At 40.1% G+C, this 22,818-nt stretch overlaps 1 protein-coding gene across 1 annotated transcript; it reads left to right on the top strand.

Moving 5' to 3' along the window:
• Positions 1 to 719: 719 nt before the first annotated feature.
• LOC129268595 (microtubule-associated protein futsch-like) lies at positions 720 to 22,047 on the top strand. The gene is made up of 3 exons (XM_064104918.1): positions 720 to 1,023; positions 2,480 to 2,579; positions 3,501 to 22,047. Exon 3 carries the CDS (start codon positions 3,688 to 3,690, stop codon positions 21,370 to 21,372), a length of 17,685 nt encoding a protein of 5,894 aa, XP_063960988.1. The 5' UTR covers positions 720 to 1,023; positions 2,480 to 2,579; positions 3,501 to 3,687; the 3' UTR covers positions 21,373 to 22,047.
• Positions 22,048 to 22,818: the final 771 nt, after the last annotated feature.

Genomic DNA, 22,818 nt, shown 5'->3' with positions numbered 1-22,818 from the left:
TCGGATGTTGTTCAAATGCTTAAATACATGTTTACAAAATGACTTTTTTTTTTACTTACTGTTCAGAAATCGAGTATTGCTATTTAAATTTTGAAATTTATACTTTTAACATCCTCTAGTTTTAGTTCATGTAATCCCTAATACCATCTTCCATACATTTTTAGGTCACGTTTAACATCTTTTCTCATTGTCATGAAATACTGTTAAGATATTTTAACCTCGTTCATTGACGATTTTGTTTAAAGTAGGCTTACCCCAAGCTTCCTCCATCTCACCCTCCAGCTTCTGAGTCCCGTTTCATAAATACTTGTAATAATAACAAATTCATAATTTCTATGACAAGTTTACTATCAGCCAATCAAATTGAATGATTTCAGTAGGTTTAAACTGTTATTGCAAATTTGTTATTAAAACAAGTTTTATGAAACGGCCTTTTATAACAATTGGCCATCTTATAACGGTGCCAATGATGTCCGAACGAAGCGGATGATGGGTACGAGCGGCGCGAGAGAGGGGGATAGTGTGTGTGAGAGAGAGAGAGAGAGGGGGGAGAGGGAGAGTCAGTACTGAGAGTGGCGGAGAGGGCGAAAGAGGGGAGGGGGCTGTCCTTACATCAATACAATCATACAAAAAAGGGTATGACATTAGCGAGTGGATTCGATCAATATACGCCCATTCTTAAAACAGAACACCAAATGCACAAAGGGATTGTATTGATTGATTCATTTTCCTTTCTTCGCAGCGAAGGGGTGTGGGTAAGGGCTCAAGAAAATACAATTAAACAGTAAAGATTGGTTTCATATCGGCAACAGGAAAGGACAGTGAAGGGGAAAACTTGGAAGTGTATGCAAACCAAAATGCTCCGAAGGAAAGCAGCTTATGAGGATTGAAAATATTGTATGCAGTGACGATATGCCATCATCGGAATTATTGAGCATTTCAAGGTCTTAACACTAATTTAGTCCAAATCCTTCATGCGATACGTATTTCAAATGGACCTGATGGAATTGGATCACAAGGAAGGTAGGCCAACATAATTTCATCTTAATATTGCCATTAAGATATCATAAGGGACCCACCGCGTTAAAGCAAATGAATGATCTTTATGATATTTGCTCTTTTCAATTAATTCGAAATCCTTAACAACATTTCGTAATGGCCTGGTGGAATCAGATCCTATACCATTTCTTTATTTTCTAATATATCTCTTTTTATATGAAAGCATTATCAATGTAATAACAAATTCCTTTTATCTTTGGGGGTGGCATAGAAACATATTTTCTCAATTATGTAATGTCCATAGAAATAATATTGTAGACACTTTTATACATGATACCCGTCGATCAAAAATTTTAGTATTGTTATCATCTTGTTGGAAGCTTAAAACAAACGTGTCTCAAATTATTGTACTTCATTTGCTGAATTAAAAAAAATAACCTTTGTTACATCAGGTAAATAAGAGCTTGACTACAAATTAATAACCGCAATTAACGTCGAAATGTACTCAATTAACTTTTTCCTCAAATGTCATTTCTCCTCCTTTTCACTGTCCTTGATGGAACGACCAATTTTGGGGGATATTCAGTCCTTCAAAAATTAATGCAGGCCTAATGAGTGTTGACAATATCGGAAGATTGAATAAATGATGTAAAAGGAAAACCCAAGACTGATAAAAAAAAACCTAATACCAACAAGCTTTTATGGTAGCAGACCATTTGCTGTAACTGGACCAACCCTTTGGAACAAATTAACCCTACATATCAGACAGGCATCCACTTATTCAACTTTCACGTCCTTACTCAAAACCCATCTTTTCCTAAACTCATAACTAGGTGTAGTATAGGTAAATATGTTATAGGTAATAATTGTAAGTTTAAATATTATTCTCTAATTCACAAGTCTATCTTCTTTGTTCGCAGTATATGCGTATTTTGTTTCCTTTATTGTAAAGCGCGTAGATAAACTTTCCGTTCATTATGCGCTATATAAAAGAAGTATTATTATTATTATTATTAAGAGCAACAATAATAATAATAATAATAATAATATGCAATATAAACATATACATAGCGCTTAATACAATGTTTATAAGCGCTGCATACTATTACTTAAGCACGGCTAATCATATCTGGCGCTCGAGCATTCAAGGAATTTCTTCTTACTGGGTATACATTTACTACACCTGGGTGGAGAGTGGCAAATGCCGATAAACACATTACCAAAGGACGCGAGTGTCGAGGTGGGATTTGAACCGCGGACCTTGTGGTTCGAATTCCGGAGACCTATCCACTGAGTCAAAGCACCTCTATTAAAGCAATCAAATTGCGTACATGTCGTAATGATAATAATAACATCCGGGGTAATAATAATAATAATAATAACATCGCGCCTCGGAATAGATTATTTCTAGATAAATGCCAATTATTATCATTATTATTATCATTTGACTAAATGTATATATTTCTCCTTTCGTTTCCAGATTATGGAGCATACTCATCATCACTGAAGTAATTTTTAGATCCTCTTTCAGAATGCTGTCCCCGAAGACTACAAACAAGGCTGGAAGAAACAATCCTTAGGTAAAGATCTTGAAGAAAAAAAAATACAGTAACGAAAACCTATAGTCAAATTAAACTGACTTGATTTAAATGCCTATCATATTCATTCAAATAAGAACCTTTCAAATCAGATACTTTCATTTTAGATCCTTTATTCACAGCAATTAAGCAAGATTGTATCTATTAAGATATAAATAATCACACCTATGATAGTCATGGCTGTTCAAACTGGATATTTATATATATATGTATGTTTTTCAATCTACTAATATAATGTCTCATTCAACAATAAACAAATCTATATTTTCAATTGAATTGAATGGCGTCAAATGAAATTCTTAGAAAATTTATGCCCACCACCTTAAGTTAAAATTCGTTCTCTGCATATTAAAATCATTGATGTCGAAATGTGATAAGGGATGTAAGAAAGTCAGTTCCACAGACTTCAAGAAAAATTAAATCCTTGGAACGAGTAAGCTTGTGTGAAACGGATAAAAATAAGATCAGTTAAAGTATGAAAAAAATTAATAAATGATAATAAAATTACGGGGATTCGAATGTTAAGATTGCTGATGATGTGGAGATCACCCATTGGAAATGCGACCAAGATTTGTGATGTCGCCGAAGTACTCTCCCCTTCGACCTACTCTACCCAAAATATCTATTTTGCTTATTTCAATGATGATACAAGGTCTTTGTCCACGATATGTTTTTTATGAAACCTCTGTTAGATGTCATCCCATTAAACATTTCCTGATCGAGATAGACTAGATAAAATCAACAATGTAAGTAAAATAAGTTAATAAAGTAATTTGGGATTTATTTTCTTTGGATTTTCTGTTTTCACATCATCTGAAGCATCTGAATGCAATCATCTTATATTTGTACAAATGAATGAAACTTACACCAGCATTTTCTTTCTGCTTTGATTACTTTCTACAGGACTCTGAATATTCTTGGTGGTACAGTCTTCTTGTATTGGATTAAGAAAACCAGTTCTTAGAAAATGACAACGGAAGGTGAAATTTCTATGCACTTTGCCTAAGAGGTTCGATGAAATAGAAAGCTCAGAAGCATTTAGTGAAACTCTCTTTTTTACCGACTGTATTGCTCCTGACGCACCGCCACCATGCCTCGCCCCATGAGAAGGAAACGTCCTGTGGCACCCCAAAATACACAGTCGTTCATAAGACGATCGAACTCTCCTCCGAGCCCCCCAGCGGTCTTTGCACGGCAAATAGAGGGTCCAGTTGAGGTCAAATCGCTCAGCTATAATGTCCAGAAGAAAAAGAAAAAGAAGAAGAAAAAAGAAGGCGTTGATGATTCTCATGTAGAAAATGAAAAGATTGAGGAGGAGGAGGAAGACGAAGAATGGTTAGCAGAGAAGAAAAGAAGGGAAGAATCACTGAAGCAATATGAGGTTCTGACGCAGCAAAAGAAGCAAAGGAAGTTAGAAAAGAAAAGAAAGAAGGAGGAGGCGATTAGACAGAGGGAAGAAGCTCTGAAACAAAAGGAAGAGAAGGAAAAGGCGGAAAAGGAATGGCAGGAAAGGAAGGTCCTTCTGGAAAAGGATCGTATAGAACGAGGTCAGGTCAGTGATGAAGATGGTGAAGGAACAACTCGCCAACCTCGTGGAAGAGGCCGGGGAATTGGGAGAGGACGTGGAAGAGGTCGTGGTCGAGGGAGGGGAAGGGGAAGAGGAAGGGGCCTGCCACCTCCAAGAACGAGAAAACAAGCTCCTCTTGCACCTGTTCGAGGAGGACGCCGACCAGGGGCCATTGGTAAACAACCTACAATGGAAGCCATCATTGAAGAACAAGAAGGTGACAGAGTTTCACGTCAAGCATGGACAGAGGCTTCCAAGGATCCTCAGTCGCTAGAAGCTGCTGAGGCCTCAACACTGAAAAGGTCCCTGTCTCAGATTGATGACAACGTAGAATTGCAAGAGAAGGATGAAGAACAACAAAAAGCCGAAACAGATGCAGACGTGGTTAAGGAACCACCATCAAAGAGTAAGAAGTTTGCCAAAGTGGCCGGCTTTGTAGCAAGAATTCTTAAAGCTAAACAGAAAAATATTCCGAAAGAGGCTGCTGTGGAAAAAGATGACGAAGATAGTAAAAAAGATAATGGTCCAAGTCAGGCCTGGGCTGAATCACCATCTTCAGATATTCCTGAATCCTTGGCCAGAAAGAGACGTTTTTCTAAAGTAGATGATGAAGGGGAACTTCAAGATATTGAAGAGGATAAAGATGACGAAAGAGAAAAAATTGCAAAAGACGAAAACGAAATTCAGCCAACTCATCCCACAAATTTAAAATTTTCCACTGTGGCAAGCGTTGTTGCCAGACTAAAAAAGGCCCAAAAGGCAGCATCATCTGGATCCGAAGAAACTGGAGACGCCAAAGAAGCGGCCACAGACCAAGAAAATGTAACTTCTGAAGATACAGTGTCAGAGAAGGAAGGCGATGTCAAAGAATCAGAACGTGCCAAATCAAAACTCAGACGCCAAACTACATTACACGACGGAATATCTGAAGATCATCAACTCACCCCTGTTGAAGAACCAGAAAAGAAGGGGAAAGGATCACCAACTGATGGAACAAAGTCTGTAGGAAGTGGTAAGAAGTCGCCTGATGGGGAAAGAAGCGCCAAGTCTGTTGAAAGTGAAAAGGACAGATCAGAAAGTCGTACATCTGATGAAAGGAGGGGTGAACCAAAAGACAAGGTAACCCCAGTGGACAGTGTCGGTGAGGAAATAACAGAGACCTCATTTAGAGATGCAAAGTCGACTTCGGACAACAGCCTTGGAGATCCAGAAAAGGGAGATGCAGATCAAGACCTTATTGTGTCATCCGCTAAAGAAAAGGAAAGTGTGACTGCACATGCGAAGATAATGGTTGATACACGTTCTACTCAATGGACACCCCATGATTTCACTACACCCCCGATTCCTCATGAGTTAGAGGACAAAGAAGAAGTCGGCACAACACCAAGACCGGACGCAGGTCGTGAATTACCATCTTCACCAAAGTCAAGCGATGGAAAGGTAGACGGTGAGCAGGGAGACGATAAAGGGAGTGAGAAAGGGACCGGAACTCCAACTAAACCAGGGTCTGGTAACGACGATGCTAGTTCGAAAGCAGAAAGTGAGCACAAAGTAACAATTGACGAAACTGAAAAACAAAGCCACTCGACGCCAAAACCGAGTTCGCGAATGGATCGTAGTTCTTCGGAGGCTTCTATAAAGCCCGAAAATGAAGGTGAAGAAGATATTAAAAAGGAAGAAACAAAAGCAGATGACAGTGATACTGACGATGCCTTTGATAAAAGTACATTTGACTTAACTCGGCCTCTCAACCCAATACCACATATGAAGAAGGTAACTGTACCAAAATTAGATCCTAGACCTGACAATCCAATTCCTACTGAAATACACCCCAAATTGATTAATATCGAGATTGATGATGAGTACTATTTAGCCGGTAGGTTACCAAAACGGTCTTGGAAGTTTGAAGATGATACAGACTACACAGAAATGCAGTTGTTTGCTAGAAGAGATCGGATTGCGGAAGAACGAAAACTTGAGAAGTTTCGGAAAACAGAAATGGGATCTCTTCTTGATCTGGTATTGGAAGGATCGAAAGTTCTTCCTCTCGAAGTGTTTGAGACTGAGAGGCACCACAGAGGTTTCGAAAAGATACTGACTTCATTGATAAAAGAAGAGAGAAAACTTCGAACTCCCCCTAAGAAGGAGACTCAGTCTGAAACTGTCCCTACCACACCCGAGAACGTAGATTATACAATAGGTAGAGAGCCTCAGGAAATAGATAACACAGATGAAGATTTCAATATCCCTTCTGAAGACCAGATACCTACGAAAGATGAACCTAGACCAGAAACGCCTTCAGAAATAACAATTACTCCAGTTTCAGGAAAATATGGAAAGTTACCATCGGAAACGAAATTTCCAAAACATGTCGATGAAAGTGACCAAACAATAATGGAAAAACAAGTACAATCTTCTGCAGATAGTGAAGTGTCTAGACTGTCAGAAATAGATAATAAAAGGTCACCAGAAACCGAAATTTCTGAATGTTTAGAGGTGGGAAAGGAGGATAATAAAACCGAAGAAGACGTACCATCCCCGTCGGAAAGTGGAGAAGGAAAGAATTTAGTGAAAGAAGGATCAACATCGCCACAAACAGAAGCAGAGCGTGAGGAAACCAAGACGCAGAAAGGAAAATTATCTCCATCGAGCAAAGAACCTAACCAGCTGTCAAAGACAGATGTCAAGTCAGCAGATATGAAATCAATTCCAATCAGCAAGTCGGATAAAGAGGAAACGTCCCTCCGGGTAACTGTATTACCCTCAAATATTCAAAGAAAACATGCTTTGTCGCTGCTCGAGTCTGCACAGATTGACATGATTGGTGTATCGGAGAAAGAATCAGAATCAAAATCGTCGGATGGAGCGGAGGGAAACACTTTAGTGGGAGAAGCAGGAACAACTGTTGGTGAGGAAGATTTAATCACTCCAAGGATTGACAAGCGATCAACAACTTCTGGTAGCTTAGAGCTTGGATCTGGAGCACCAACGCCGACATTAGAAAAGGTCGAACCAATTGAGGGTCAAAAGGAACATGAGGAACGCAGTGTTGTTGAAACCACAAAGGGCAACAGAGAAGAAGGAACAGATGTAAAAGATTATAAGAGCAAAGGCCAGTCTCCCATGCTATCGAGTAAGTTAAGTGACCGCGAAGACAAGGAGCAAGAAAAGGGAAACCAAAAGGAAACTCCAAGACAAAAAAGTGAAGATGTTGCTAGACCGCTATCAATTAATGAAAAAGATAAGGAAAAGGTTTCCAAAAGCACCGAGTCAAATGAGGAAGAAGAAGACAGCACCAAGCAGAGTTCAAGACCACCCTCTAAATTAAGTGATGGAAAGTCGGCACCGACGTCAAGGTCCCAGAGCAAGTTAAGTCATGTCAGTGATGAGAAGATAATACAAGAAACGGATGTCGAGGAACTTCACCATACCAAACACACATCAAGACCAACTACAAAATTAAGTGGTGGAAAGCAGGAACAGATCTCCCGAGCCCAAAGCAAGTCAAGCCATGACAGTGATGAGAAGAGAGTACAAGAAACAGATGTCGAGGAACTTCACCATACGAAACACACATCAAGACCAACTACAAAATTAAGTGGTGGAAAGCAGGAACAGATCTCCCGAGCCCAAAGCAAGTCAAGCCATGACAGTGATGAGAAGAGAGTACAAGAAACAGATGTCGAGGAACTTCACCATACGAAACACACATCAAGACCAACTACAAAATTAAGTGGTGGAAAGCAGGAACAGATCTCCCGAGCCCAAAGCAAGTCAAGCCATGACAGTGTTGAGAGAGATGGAAAGACGGAGCAGATCTCTAGAGCCCAAAGTAAGTTAAGTCATGTCAGTAGTGTTGAAGAAGGAGACAGCACCAAGCATAGCTCAAGATCACCCACTATATTAAGTGATGGAAAGGGTGTACAGATCTCTATAGCCCAAAGCAAGTTAAGTCATGTCAGTGATGAGAAGATAGTACAAGAAACGGATGTCGAGGAGCTTCACAATACGAAACACACATCAAGACCAACTACAAAATTAAGTGGTGGAAAGCAGGAACATATCTCTAGAGCCCAAAGTCAGTCAAGTCATGTCAGTGGTGTCGAAGAAAGTGATAGCACCAAGCAGAGTTCAAGACCACCTACTAAATCAAGTGATGGAAAACAGGGACGGGTGACTAGAGCCAAAAGTCAGTCAAGTCATGTAAGTGGTGTCGAAGGAGACAGCACCAAGCATAGCTCAAGACCATCCACTAAACTAAGTGATGGAAAGACGGAACAGATCTCTAGAGCCCAAAGAAAGTTAAGCCATGTGAGTGGTGTCGAAGAAAGTGACAGCACCAAGCAGAGTTCAAGACCACCTACTAAATTAAGTGATGGAAACTCCGAACAGATCTCCAGAACACAAAGTAAGTCAAGCCATATCAGTGTAGAGAAAACAGTAAAAGAGACAAATGTCAAAGAAGTGGACCATACGAAACATACATCAAGACCACCTACTAAATTGAGTGATGGAAAGGAAGAACAAGAAAAGCTTGATGCGAATGATGAAGACATCAATCTGGAAACCTCAAAAACACCGACAGAAGTATCTGATGAAACTGAAGCCTCTACCATCAACATGAATGAAGATTTTTACTACCCCTGGTTGTATGCAACAAAAATTGAAGTTAAAGAGGTCACCTCTTCAACTAAGAGTGTAGATAGCAGGACCAGAGGTAAATCACCCGGGTCAAAAATAGAGGACACAACCGAGAAAATCGGAGATGAGTCACGTGATACGAAAGACCCAATTGAAGATGCGCCATCTTCATCGCCTCATATCGGAGATAAGGAAGATAAAGAACCATCAGCTATCCACGAAGAAGATATCAAAGATGAATCTCCGGCAGAAAATGCCCTCCAATCCGAAACACTAGACAAAGGTAGAGAAGTAACATCTTCTAAACTAATCACTAAAACCATTATAGACAGGGAAGAACCCGCTCTCGAAGAGAGTCGGATGTCCGAGAAATTGAGTTCGAAAACACCAACTAAAAGGATACATTCAGGAAGAAGTACACTATCCGGGGACAACGATGAGAAGAGCCAGCCAAGAACTTCATTGGCTGTAAAAAGTGTAGTTTCACAAGGAAGCATTAGTTCTATAGAAAAAGAAGCTAAAAGAAGTCCAGAAGTCAAGGCAGTCACATCGCTAACGGAACCTCTTTTGACTGAGCATAAAACGGAAGAATCTGATATCAATGTGGCAAGTAAGCAAACACTTCCCCATACCAAAGACGAAGCTGAAAAAGACACCGAAGTGTCAGCGGATGTCAGTGCAGAAAGCGTACAAGAAAATAAAAAGGAAGATCAAACAAATGTGGCAAGCTCTTCCCATAAAGAACCACCGAAAGAAATAACATCAGAGGAACATAGGGAGGAGCACCAGAAAGATGAATCTTTAACTCACGATAGAGCAGATACAGGAAAATCTAAAACCGATCGTCCAGAATCTAAAACGGCAGGTATGGCTATTGGTGTTTTGGTTGCCGATTTACGTCCTGGAAGTCAGCAAGGGAAAATCACCGATGATACCGCTGTAAAATTGGAAAACAAGCTTCGAGACGGAAATGACAAAATAGAACATGCAGTTGCATCCAAAGAGCCGGAAGGTGATGAAGCGAAACACTCGCTCCCTCCTGGAAGGGGACGCGGAAGAGGTCGAGGGCGCGGAAGAGGGCGTGGCCGAGGAAGGGGGCGTGGTAGGTTAAATGATGGGGCAGAAATGAAGCCGCAAGAAGGAGAACAGGTTAATCAACGTGGTAGGGGACGTGGACGAAGAGCACGAGGGCGTCACAGAGGGCGTGGTCGCGGTAGGGGTCAAATAGGAGACGATGTTTTACAACATCGTCTCAGAGTTGATATCCCACCGACAAAAGTTAAGTTGGATGAACAACGCAATACAACTGATATTCCAGTTGTGGAAACGATTGAGGAAAAGGGGCCTGGAATACAAAAACAGGGAACTTCCGAGGAAAGTTACAAAGCAGATGATTTAGATGTGAAAGCAAGTAAAGTGTCGGCGAAATCTGAGAATATAGATAGAGAAAAGTCAAAGGTCAGTGTCGATGGAGACAGGAATGAAAATCAAGATAAAGTTAGATCAGCTGGTGCACCTGACGGGAAAGAGGAGGATGAGGTCAATGTTCGAAGACCAGAAAAAGACGAAACCCCAAAAGAAGATGTGGGAGCAAGTGATAAAGACAAAATAGAAAGCACAGAGACGAACAATATTATTGAAACAGGAGATAAATACGAAACCACCTCCAAACGTTCACAGAAACAAGGACCTTCACCAAAGAGAAAAGAGAAATCGGCCACCGAGAAATCAATATCTTTGATGGATGCACGATCTAAGAAAGATGGTACCTCGACATCGGGCAGTGTTAAATCAGAAGCAATGGTCATTTCAGTGAAAGAGAAAGGGTCCACTAAATCCATTGACGTTTTACGTGAGGACAGTGTTGTCAAAGATCCAAAATCCCATGCTACAAAGCGTTTAGAGAATGCAGAGGTTTTTTCTGTGAAAACAACTTTAGCGCTGGAAGAAGAGGTAGATACTTTGCAAAAGAGGAGGAAAAGCGACTCTGATATTGTAAGGACATTGCATCCATCAGTACAAAAACCCCGTTCAGTAAAGTCAGAGGGACATGAGGTTACTCAGGCCAGAAAATCGTCCAAAGACATAATCACAGCAAGCAAGAAAGAAAATGCAATATATTCTGCTATTAATCAGAAAGCGGATGGACAAGAAATTCCGGGGGAACCTCACGCTGCTGACAGTCCAGGCTCAACAATAAAAGAGGGTCGTGAAACTACAAAACTCGACTCCGACAAAGAAAGCGTAGATACTTTGCCGAAAAGGACCCAAAGCCTGCCTGATTATTCGAAAACACTGCATTCTTCAGCTCATAAACCTCGTTCAGCGAAATCAGAAGGACATGCGGTTTCTCATGTTACAGAACCACCAACCGATGTAATGACAGAAACAAAGGAACGACTACCCATAATTTCGACAGATTTAGAAAGTACAAAACAGTCTAATGCTGATGTAAATAATGGAGAAACATCAGAATCAACGATAAAAGACGCGCGTGCCGCTGAAAAGCTTGATTCCGGGAAAGAAAGGGTAGAAACTTTGCCCCAAAGAACACAAAGCCTCCCTGATTATTCAAGAGCATTACCATCTTCAGCCCATAAACCTCGTTCAGTGAAATCTGAGGGGCATGCGGTTACTCAGGTCTTAGAACCACCCATCGACGTAACGAAAGACATAAAGAAGCGGCTAACCATAGTTTCAACAGATTTAGAAAGTACAAAACAGTATAATGCTGATGTAAACTTTGCAGAAACATTAGAATCAACCATAAAAGACGAACATGTAACGACAAAGCTTGATTCCGGGATAGAAAGTGAAGATACTTTGCCGAAAAGGACTCAAAGCCTGCCTGATTATTCGAGAACCTTACAAGATTCAGCTCATAAACCTCGTTTATTAAAATCGGAAGGGCATGAGGTTGCTCATGACATACGGAAGTCCAAAGAATTAAAAGACGGTATAGATGGTTCTAGGGAAAAGAGAGTTCAAACTCCTTTGCCTTCTGATGCCAGTATACACCCAGGGCCTATTTCAAAGAAAGACGATACATCATCAAGAAAGAGCTCAGCAATACAAGTCTCAGAAAAGAAAGTTATTCGGGACCTACCTGTCGAGAATGCTACAAAAAGGAGAAAACGTAGAAAAGAGGGACGCAAGAAAAAGAAAACTGTTGTAAGTGATAAATCAGGTACTCAAGAAAGTTCCTTACCGCTAAGCCATCCCGATAAGGATACCGAAGACACATCCCTAGACGACTTGAATTCATCTCAAATGAAGCAATCGAGGCAAAGCGACAGTAGTGGACAAACTGCAAAGGATATTGGAAGGATAAAGAAAAATCTATCAAAAATCTTGGAAAGATCGAAACAGCTGCAGAAACTTCATATTGACAATCACAAAGCAAAACAAGAGGAAGACACAAAGGATGTACCGTCTCAAAAGACAGAGGAACAGAAGACAAAGGGCAAAGCATCTAGAATTGCCATTCCTAGAAAACAGAAGGAAATTGCTTTTGGAAGCTTGACTACAAGCCTTCTTGCGAAAAGACAAAAGAAAATTGAAGGAAAGGAAAAGGTCATACCAATAGAGACTACGTCGGAAAGAACGGTCAGCTCTGACTCGGTTCCAGAAGATTTAGGGATTTCATTGAATCTTGCCAGAATCAAAGAAAGATCAAAGCAACTTCAAAACTTTGATAAAACTAATACGGTTACTACAGATATTGACATCGACGATCAATCTTCCGAGACTTCTGTATATCACAAGGAAAATTTATTTGAAAGCCCAATCGAGTCGGCCGAGTCAACGAAATCAAAGATTCTTAAACCTTGGACTTGGTTTAGTCCTGGAGTCACTCCGACTGCATTTGAAAAAGTGAACAGTTATCTTACGGATGGCTTCGGTGCTAGAGGACACTCACCGGAAGATGACTTGCTTGGGCCAATAAGTGAGTCTGACTCTTCTATTAAAGATACAGAAATGAAATCTGATGATATATCAGATGATGGTATCGCCCATGAAACAGACGATGTATCCGAGCTGCCGCCTAAACCTCGAAAATTTCTAAAGAATTTATCGAAAATAATCGAAAGATCGAAACAACTCCGAAAGCTGAAGAAGGAAGGTGCCAACCCCGCCCAACCGTCTGAGAAAACAGGGAAGTTGCTTGGAAGTATTCCCGTTGGTTCTGTCCCCTTGATAAAAGGGGAAAGTGATGCGGACCAAGATAAACAAAGTACAAAGGGACGTGAAGGAAAGGCGTCCACAATAACCCAAAGTGCCTTTCCAGGAACGATTAATGATGGTCAATCTTATTTTGCATCAACTGTTGATATTTCAATCAAAATCCCAAGCGATGGAGAAAGTGAGGAGGATTCTAAAGCAGGATTTGGAGACCATTCTACATTTTCGGAATATTCGTATACAGGCACTTTATTAGAGAAATCAACCGTAAAGTCCCAGAAATCATCAATCCTTCACGCTACTAATAATAAATCTGGAACATCCAGACTCAAGTCTACAGAATCGAAAAATGGTAGAAGAACGGAATCCACTGGTCATGATTCGAGAAGTACCCATAAAACATCGTCCCCCCTTTCGGAGGTACAGACTTTCTCAGAATCAAAAAGTGAGATAGATAAGAACATAAGTTTAAATGATGTGAACATCATTAGCAAGGTATTCACTAAAAAACAAATACTCCAATCAACTAACAGGCCCGTGCGCAATAAAGAAGAATTAGAAAGAACGACCGGATCAGGGGAAGTTTCGAAACAACAAGACGGAGTTGATAGCCAAACCTCAGAATTTTATAATGGGAAACATTCGAAAAATCGTAGTAATTCATCGGTAAGTCCCCATACTCAAGCATCAGCGGAGGGTGGAGACAATAGTGGCAGTAGCATGGACCCATCACCACAAGTTTTCAAAAGGAAAATGCAGCCAAGTACTAGTAGAACTAAAGGGGTCATGCAATCATCCAGAAAGGTATCGTCTAACCAATCTGTTCGGCAGCAGGGCGAAATTAGTGATGATCTCCAATCAAACCTCAGTGTTGACTCTTCACGGAAGACAGTAGGTACCGGAAGGATTTATAAAGACTTGGAAAATATGTGGAACAAATATGGTAATATTCAAAATGAAAAGAAACTACGAAGACGGAGTTCTAGAGATTCAGAGTCAGACGTTGAAACTCCACATGATAAAAAATATTTGGCAAGAAAAGAAACTAACACTTCTAACCTTTCAGAGAAATCAACAAAGGATGAAAAGTTAACACGACATGCAGAAAAGGAAAATGAAATCAAAGCTTCTATTTGCTCTTCAATAGATGGAAATTCTTCATTAATTGCTGAATCATTAAGAAAGTCCGCAGATCAAATAGATATTGGAGCAAAAAGTATTGAGAGTAACGAAGGTTCTTCTGCAAGGTCCCAATCACGGAAAGATATTTCTCGGTCGGGGACACAAACAAAAGAAATTGTAGATGGTAATACAGCAAATTCTGGACTGCGATCTGCTGACACACAACTATCAACGGATGTTGATCACCGTACATCTGTAAAAATTGATAAAACACCAATAACAGCTGGATCGAAGCGCTCGCTTGGCTCTACGGAAAACGCTGGGAAAATGTCAAGCAGATCTTCGAAAATGGACATTATTCAGAACCCCGGCCATTCCTTAGTCCTTCAAACTGACACAGAAACACGGCAAGAGTCAAAATCTGCAACTTCAAAAAGGGTCATTGGTGATGATAGGTCAACAATTGTAACTTCTGCGGATGACTCATCCCAAGTAAGGGCCGGCTCAGAAGAACAAGTTTCTGATTCAAAGAAAATAAAATCTCCTGTGGTACTAGAACATGGAAATTCTAGTCAACAAACAGTCGGAGATGAACAGAAATTTGTATCTCCTATCAGTGGTAGAAGGAAGGCATCAACAGCTTCAGCTGTATCTGTTACAGAAGAAAGGCCGATTCTTACAGAAAATAGTGCATGGACTGTACCATCAAAATCATCAAGCCCAGGCGGAAGATCCGGTATTCCAACTGTTAATGACAACGGTGAAGTAAGAGAAAGCATAAAAAGCAGTTCCAAGACTGATTTTGGTGATTCTAGTCAAATGTCAGTGAAGTCAGTAATTCATTCAAAGAGTCAGCTAAGTCAAGTGCAAGGACCTCGGAAGGGGTCAGGTGAGAAGTCTAGACAAAACTCTTCCACAAATGTTGATCGTTCTAAGAGCAAGGATACATGGCGAAAAGATTTTTCACATGAAATTAAAACCGAATTGGCTCCAGATCAAAATCATTTTCCTGCAAGCAATAGAAGTACTTCATCTGCTGATATCCTATCCATCCACTCATCAAGCTCTAAAAGATCAAGAAAAGCCCCAAGCTCACTTGCTAAAAAGTCTTCTTCGAAGTCGCAAATCCCGGATAACACTTCTCTGCCAGAGACACAAGCCAAACATATATTGGCTGACGATACAGCCAGCTACAAACAGCTAGGTACACAGCAATCAAACGTTGTTGACAAAAGTTCATCTGACAGCATCAATACGACACCAATAGCAGCTGCATCGAGATCATCTAGGTCAAGTAAAAGATCCGGTATTACAGCTCTTCCTGACAACACAGAACTAAGGCAAAGCATACAAAGCATACCCTTGACGGAACGTGAAGATCAGAGTCAAATGTCAACGAAGCTAAGTCAAGTGCATGGATCTTCAAAGGGGTCAGTTGAGAAATCTAGGCAGAACTCTTCCACTCATGTTGATCGCTCTCAAAACAAGGATACACGGCAAACAGTTTTCTCAAATGATATTGAAATCGAAGCCATTCGTGATCAAAATCGTTCTCCTACAAGCAAAGGTAGTGTTACTTCATCTGCTGATAGTATACCCATCCAGTCATCAAACTCTCAAAGATCAGGAAAAACTCTAAGCTCACTGGCTAAGAAGCAGTTAGACGCTCATATCCTGTCTGCAGATTCGGCTGGCATAAGCGACGTAGAAGGTGCGGATATTCATGCAGAAGATTTTACCAAGGTTGTCCAACCTGGTATGACTAGTCCTCGAATTGGTGATATCACATTTCCGGATAGCAGAAAAAGCTCACCAGCATACAACCATAATCGGACGAGTGCTTCGAACATATCTGGGAAGAACTCTGAAAACATACACGATCGTCCTGCAACAAACCAAGTAAAAAGCCCTGTACCGCTGCCTGCTGTAAGGTCCGCAACAGTCATTGGACCCACTGTTGATAATGAACCTATCCGGAATGCTCTTACAAGTCACGTAAGACACCAAAGCCTTCCTGATTTTTCACGTGATAACTATGTACCAATGTCACTGGGGAAGGAACCTTCGTCCGAGAGACGAAGTGTTAAAGTAACTGGTCCTTCAAAACAGTCTACTGTTTCGGGAAATAATGAGGGCAGGATTTTTGAAAATCACAATCTGGACGATTATACTATTACACACACCCACAATTCTTCTCTTTCGCCAAATGCGAGAAATAAAACTCGGAACAGCGATAGTATAGCCGAATATAACCAAACCAAAGGCCCTAAATTCTCACAAGCATTGTCGTCGCCATCAGAAAACCATCTTGATCTCCTCGGAGAATATGAACCAAATCCAGTGCATTCTTGGATTCTACAAATAGGAGAAAATGACCCAAAGAATGCCAAAGACACAACGCGACTTTCCACGGGTCATTCTCCATCCCCTGTCTCGGCTATTTCCATAGAGAGTGATTCGCCCTTAAAAATCAACCAGCTTGATGATAATCAGTCAAGAGAAAGTTATGAGATACGGAAACCCCCTGGAATGGCAAATCCTCATAACAGAGATAGCAAATCAAATGACCAAAGCTCGCCAGATGTCTCCAGCGCTTATCGGAATATTGTCAATCACAACCCTTCACCTTCTTTTGCCAGATCCACACCAAGTCAGGATGCATTCATACCAACAAGATCAAAGTCACCTGCATACAGTCATCATATTCCTCAAGATGCAGATACTCTCGGTCAAGCTTCACCAGGTCTCTCTGATGTTTATAAAAACATCCTTAATCGCAGCCCTTCTCCTTCGTTTAGAAGTGCACCTCCTTCTGAAGGCGTTCTCAGTCTTGGTGGTCCGATTTCAGCTTCTGCCAAAGAAAATGATCCAGTTATCGAAAATGATTTTCCTTCTAGGGACTCGTCACCTACTATCTACAGCTTGTCTTCTCTCGACATCAAATCACCACGCCCACCAACAGGACCGAAACATCCTTTGTCGAGAAAGTCAGCCAGAGTTGTCAGATCTATTGACGGTGATGACCGCGTATCTCCCTCGTTAGGCTCTTCATGTGATAAAATACAACAGGGAATACGAAAGGATAGTGCAAGTGCCAAGTCATCACCCCAAGTTTCGAAACCTTCGTCAACAAATTTGCAAGAAACTGTTAATGCACTTATGACACCAATAGAATCACCTAACAATATCAGAAGCATTCAATCGGGAAGTTCTAAGAAATTTTTCTCGTCGTCGGGCAAGATTGATAAATCTCGAGTTTCACTGGAAAGGATTGAGGCACCATTAAATAATTCAAAAATTTTGCTCAAATCTAAGGGCACTGGAAGTCCATCAGAACTAAGCAGTGTACCCGTCGGAGGAAAGAAGCAGCCATCTAGTGAGTCATTGCGACAACATAGCATAAGTAAAAGTCCTAGCCAATCAGAACGCACCACAGGTGGAAGCCTACTAAACGGATCTGAAAGTAATAGAGATACTCCTAAACAAAATGGACAAATATACCAGGAATTAGAGGATATGTGGAAAACTTATGAGCAACTGAGAGACAGTAAGCAGCATTTTCAAGACGAGGATGTCATTCATCATCCAGAAGATTTCGAGAATAGAGTGGATGGATCAGTGACATCAGTAGATCCTCAGTTTAGACCGCTATCCAAAGGGAGTCATGATCGGGGAGCTTCTAAGCTAGATATATCTAATGATTTGGCAAACCAATCACCCGGTAGAAGTAAAGTTAGGACACGTCTTTCATACACATCTGAGATAAAATCTACAATTTCTGCTGAAACTCCAGTACAAACATCTACTCTGGAAGAACAGCAACAACAAAATGTTCCATCACTGGAGAAGACACTGTCTGAGCTGAATATGATATCAGATAGAAATAATCTTATCTCTTCTGATTTCAATGTAAATTCCGGCCAAAATTTCAAACCTCCTGGATCTATAATAAAGACACCAACTCTTCAGCAAAGCTCAGCACTGCTTGTTGAGACAGCACTTGATTCTACAAATCAAACCAGAAACAGACATGAAGTAACTTCCAAATCATCTTCCGTAAAAGATCAAAGAGAAGCAGTATCGCTAAAGGAAGCTACAAGCAGTGTCCGCATATCTCCCTCGAACATCGAATACCCAAGATCTGTAATAAAATCATCTGCCAAAACTCTAGATTCTTCAGTGCCTTCACCAAATGACCTGCCTTTGAGTGAAACGTCAAAGAGATACGTTATTGCTTCCAGAAGTCCCACCTTGAAATCTCACTCATCAGCAAGCGATATCAAGGCTTACAAAGAAGACGACAAAGACAGTGCAAGATCTATCACAAAGACTGAAATATCAAAATCTTCAGCATTAGTGACTGCAGTAGATTATCCTCCAACAGAACATGGAAATATGTATATACATGATACTCCTTTGACTCAAAAGTCAAAGAGAGACGATGTCCCTTCTCAATATTCTGAGAAGTCTCAAGCAAAAACAAAGGCGCCTTCATCAAGCACTCCTACGAATCATCATAGTCCCACAATCAACTCTCAATCAAAGACTGAATCCTTTCAGAATCAAGGATCTGCCAAAGTTCAAGGCATTCTGTCTACAAGCCCTGTTGTAAGATCAAAATCAAAGGTTGAATCTCCTCAATCTCGTGCGAAGTCGGAAGCCAAAAGCCAAGTATCTTTATTTTCTAAGGAAACATCAAAAGAATCTTACTTGGAACAAAACACAAACAGAGATGATGCTTCCACAATGTCATTTGCACAATCTCAAGCGGGGTCGTCATCATCAGAGAAAGTTTCTACTCCTACAGGACACCAGAAAGACATACCCAGATATTCCAAAGTGAAATCTCACCTGATGACCAAATCTGCTCAATCTGTTTTGAAGCCAGAAAGTAATAGTCCAAACTCAGAACCTCATACCAATACACTAAACGATCAAACAAGGAAGAGACAAGATGTCTTTTCAAAAGTGTCTATTGTGAAAGATCAAGAGAAAACAGTTACAAGGAGCCCCAATGAAATTTCTGAAGTAATGAAAGGATCCAGTGCGAGATCGCGAACAAAGTCAGTTTCATCGGAGGTCCTTACACAGACTCCTGAAACAGAACATGGAAGTGTTTCTAACAGTTCGGTAAAATTCCACCTAAAGGATGTATCTGCAAGATCTGTTTCGGGGTCAGCAGTCCAAAGTCCGGATTCCATGTTGTCCAGCGGTACAGAAAAGCACCACCCCTCGAGTAAAACGACAAAGAGACCAGGCAATGGATCCTCAATTTCCATTTTGGAAGATAATGAACAAGCAGTATCACTATCACATGTTTCAAAGACTCCTATACAAGAACATGATTGTTCAGCGCTGGGAAAGGAGACAAAGGTTTCACAGTCAAACAATCATTCAGTAACACCAGATGTTAATGCCAGGATAGAATCTCAGATGAGTATTCCAGTTCCAGTGGCTACACCTTCAAACGATTCTGAAACTGAAGGCATCGACCATCCATTGACACCGTCTATTTCAGAAATTAGTCAATCGTCGAAGAAATTAGACATTGCTTCCAAAAGGTCCAGTGGGAATCCTGAGACCAGAGCCAAATCACTTGTGGCAACTGTGATGAAGACCCCGGGGCAAAGTGAACGATATACAACGCCACTTAATACTCCTAGTACTGCTCAACTCAGTCAAACATCAAGCAAACAGGACGGTGCTTCCAGAAGTCATAGGGAATTGTCGCAGGAAAAAGCAGTTTCGACCCCATCTGGGACATCTACAAGAGCTGATAAACTTGAATCTTCAATTCAGAAGGATGCACCAATTGCCTTACAACTTAGCAATACACCAAATAGTATACATTCCCCTACAGGTAGTTCTGTAAGAAACCCAAAGGAGACAAGGTCGCAAGGATCTTTGCCGAGGACCACAAATGATAAAAAGCGCCCACTGCTTCCAGAGAATGCAGAGGTTGATTCAAGGTTAGATCTTTCGTCAAATACTCATATCTCCTCTCGCAATAGTTCATCAAACTCGCAGAAAATAAATGAATCCCCGAAATCAGATTCGAAGATAAGCCATCTACTTCAAAGTGGGGCTAAACAGAACAATCTGTCAAATCCGAGCATAGCTTCCAGGAGTTCATCTAAGGCAAGGAAAGAATCACCCGTATCGAAAACGAAAAGTCTAGTCGAGTCCCCACTCCTTCCAGAGAATGCACAAATTAATTCAAGGTCGAGTTCATCGTCATATACACAAATCGCCTCTCGCAAGAGTTCGTTAAAATTGCAAAAAATACCTGGATCCTCAGATTCGAAGAGAGAACATCTAAGTCGAGGGTCGACATTACTAAGTGAGAATACTCAGAAAAGGCAATTAAACACAAGCAGTACTTCGAGAAGTTCTTCGAAGGCAAAGGAAGAATTTCCTCCGTCGACAACTAAAACTCCCGTTGATTCCTTACTAGTCTCAGATAAACCAAATGTTCATTTACGATCGAGTCAATCGTCATATACTCAAATCTTCTCTCGCAAGAAATCGCAGCAAATATCGCAATCTCCTAAATCAGTGTCGGATAGAGGGCATCGAGATCATGCTTCTTCAATGCACAGTGGGTCCCATCGGAACATTCAATCAAATACATCCATTACCTCCAGAAGTTCATCTAAGGCAAAGAAAGGATCACCCCTATTGAAAACAAAACCCCCCGTTGATTCGCCATCGGATCTTCAACAAAGTGAAACATTGATCAGTGACTATAAGCAACAGTCAACGACTCTATCTTCTCCAATTGCAGGGACGCCATTTAAGGGCAACAGTCCTCCCATTGAAGTGAAAACAACAAATGATGCACAGCTGAGTGAAACTAAAACGGAAATGGCCGTTGCATCCAGAAAGTCCACAGCGAAATCTTACGCTAAAACTGTTTCACCTATATCGTTAACTCACGCACCTGACATGTCTGTTGTGGACAAGGAATCCGTATCATCAAGTAAGGCACTGTCTGAATCACGTTCAAGCCATTGCAATGGAAATGAAGTCACTTCTAGAATTTCTCATACACCTCACGTACCATCTGTAAAGAATATTCCACTTCAAAGTAAAGAATCTCCTGTTCGAACACCAGGTACTTCCCAATCAAATAAAACTCAAAAAAGGCAAAGCATATCCCCAAGTTCTCTAAAATCAAGAAAAACGCCTGTTGAAAACGGAGATTCCCCGTTGCCGAATAGGTCAACAGTAAGTTCACAGCTGAGCAAATCATTGGGTATATAAGAGATACATACCAAATATTCGCTTAAAGGAAAGATAAGGAAGGTATCGTTCACTCCCCCAACCATCTATCTCCGTCTATAGTGAACATAACTTTCATTACTTTTATATGTATGCATGTGCATGTAGTTTGACATTTTTTTCCTCAGACATGATAAATGTTATACAATACGTCGTTTGTTAAAGTATATATTACCAGCTGAAAAAAAAAAATCTTACTCATCACTGAGGGCGGCCAACCAATTAAGCTTGATGCACGCTTCAACAAAACAACGATACAGACCTAATATATTTTTTAATATAACGCATCATAAATGATTTTATAATGAGCCATCATTGATTTAAATATTATATCTTATCTCTTGTATTAGTTGAAATTAGTCAACATTTAAAGATATTGTATTAAAATTTTGATTCTTGCCAATACAGATTTAATCATACCGTCTTTACTTTTTCTGTCCTTAGGTAATGGAAAAGATGGATTCTCTTTTTTTCCATTCTCAGTGAACATAATCGTAAGAGTCGATTTCGATTCAGTGTCATATCTAAAAAATCTAAAAAAGTTTAATGGTTTCTTACATTCACACGGGGAAGCAAGGAATTAAAATACCTTCTCTTATTTGTTTTTAGTTTTTCATTGATATGCTTCTCCTGTAAATAATAAATTAGTATGTGAAATTATCAATAATACATCTCGTGATTTTATTATGATTATTGTCTTTAAACAAGGTGGAATTACGGGAGAAGATAATTTGTTTGTTTTCATGATATGGCATTGAGTGATTGGTTGATTGATTGATTGATTGATTGTTTGATTGATTGATTGATTGATTGATTGATTGATTGATTGATTGATTGATTGATTGATTGATTGATTGATTGATTGATTGATTGATTGATTTATTTATTGATTGATTGATTGATTGATCGATTGATCGATTGATTGATTTGTTGGTTGGTTGAATGATTGATTGATTGGTTGGTTGATTGATTGATTATTTGATTGGCTGATTGATTGATGGATTCATTGATTTATTGATTGATTGATTGACTGACTGATTGATTGATTGATTGACTGATTGATTGATTGATTGATTATTTGATTGGCTGATTGATTGATTGATTTATTGATTGATTGGCTGATTGATGTATTGATTGGTTGATTTATACCATACCAGACAATACCATGGCGTCGCCTCTGATAGTGTGCAAGTTGCCCAAGAATCAAGAAGATAAATAGGCTTGAGAAAAATGAATATTTTGTTTACCAATAGGGAGTACTCAAGAAACGACAACACTTTATTTTCAAATGTGAATGTCCCTTCATAAATTTTTGAATATGCGTATAGATCTTTCAAGATTACACTAAATACCATGTCGTATGAACACTACATGTATGATATTAATACCTGATAACACACGGGAAGGCGAATCCAGGATTTCAAACTA

This window comes from Lytechinus pictus, chromosome 9, assembly GCF_037042905.1.
Source record: "Lytechinus pictus isolate F3 Inbred chromosome 9, Lp3.0, whole genome shotgun sequence".
NCBI lineage: Eukaryota > Metazoa > Echinodermata > Echinoidea > Temnopleuroida > Toxopneustidae > Lytechinus > Lytechinus pictus.
This window is presented reverse-complemented; position numbering and strand designations above follow the sequence as displayed.

Coding starts and splice junctions, on each gene's coding strand:
- LOC129268595 (XM_064104918.1), top strand. CDS start 3,688: ATGCCTCGCCCCATGAGAAGGAAACGTCCTGTGGCACCCCAAAATACA.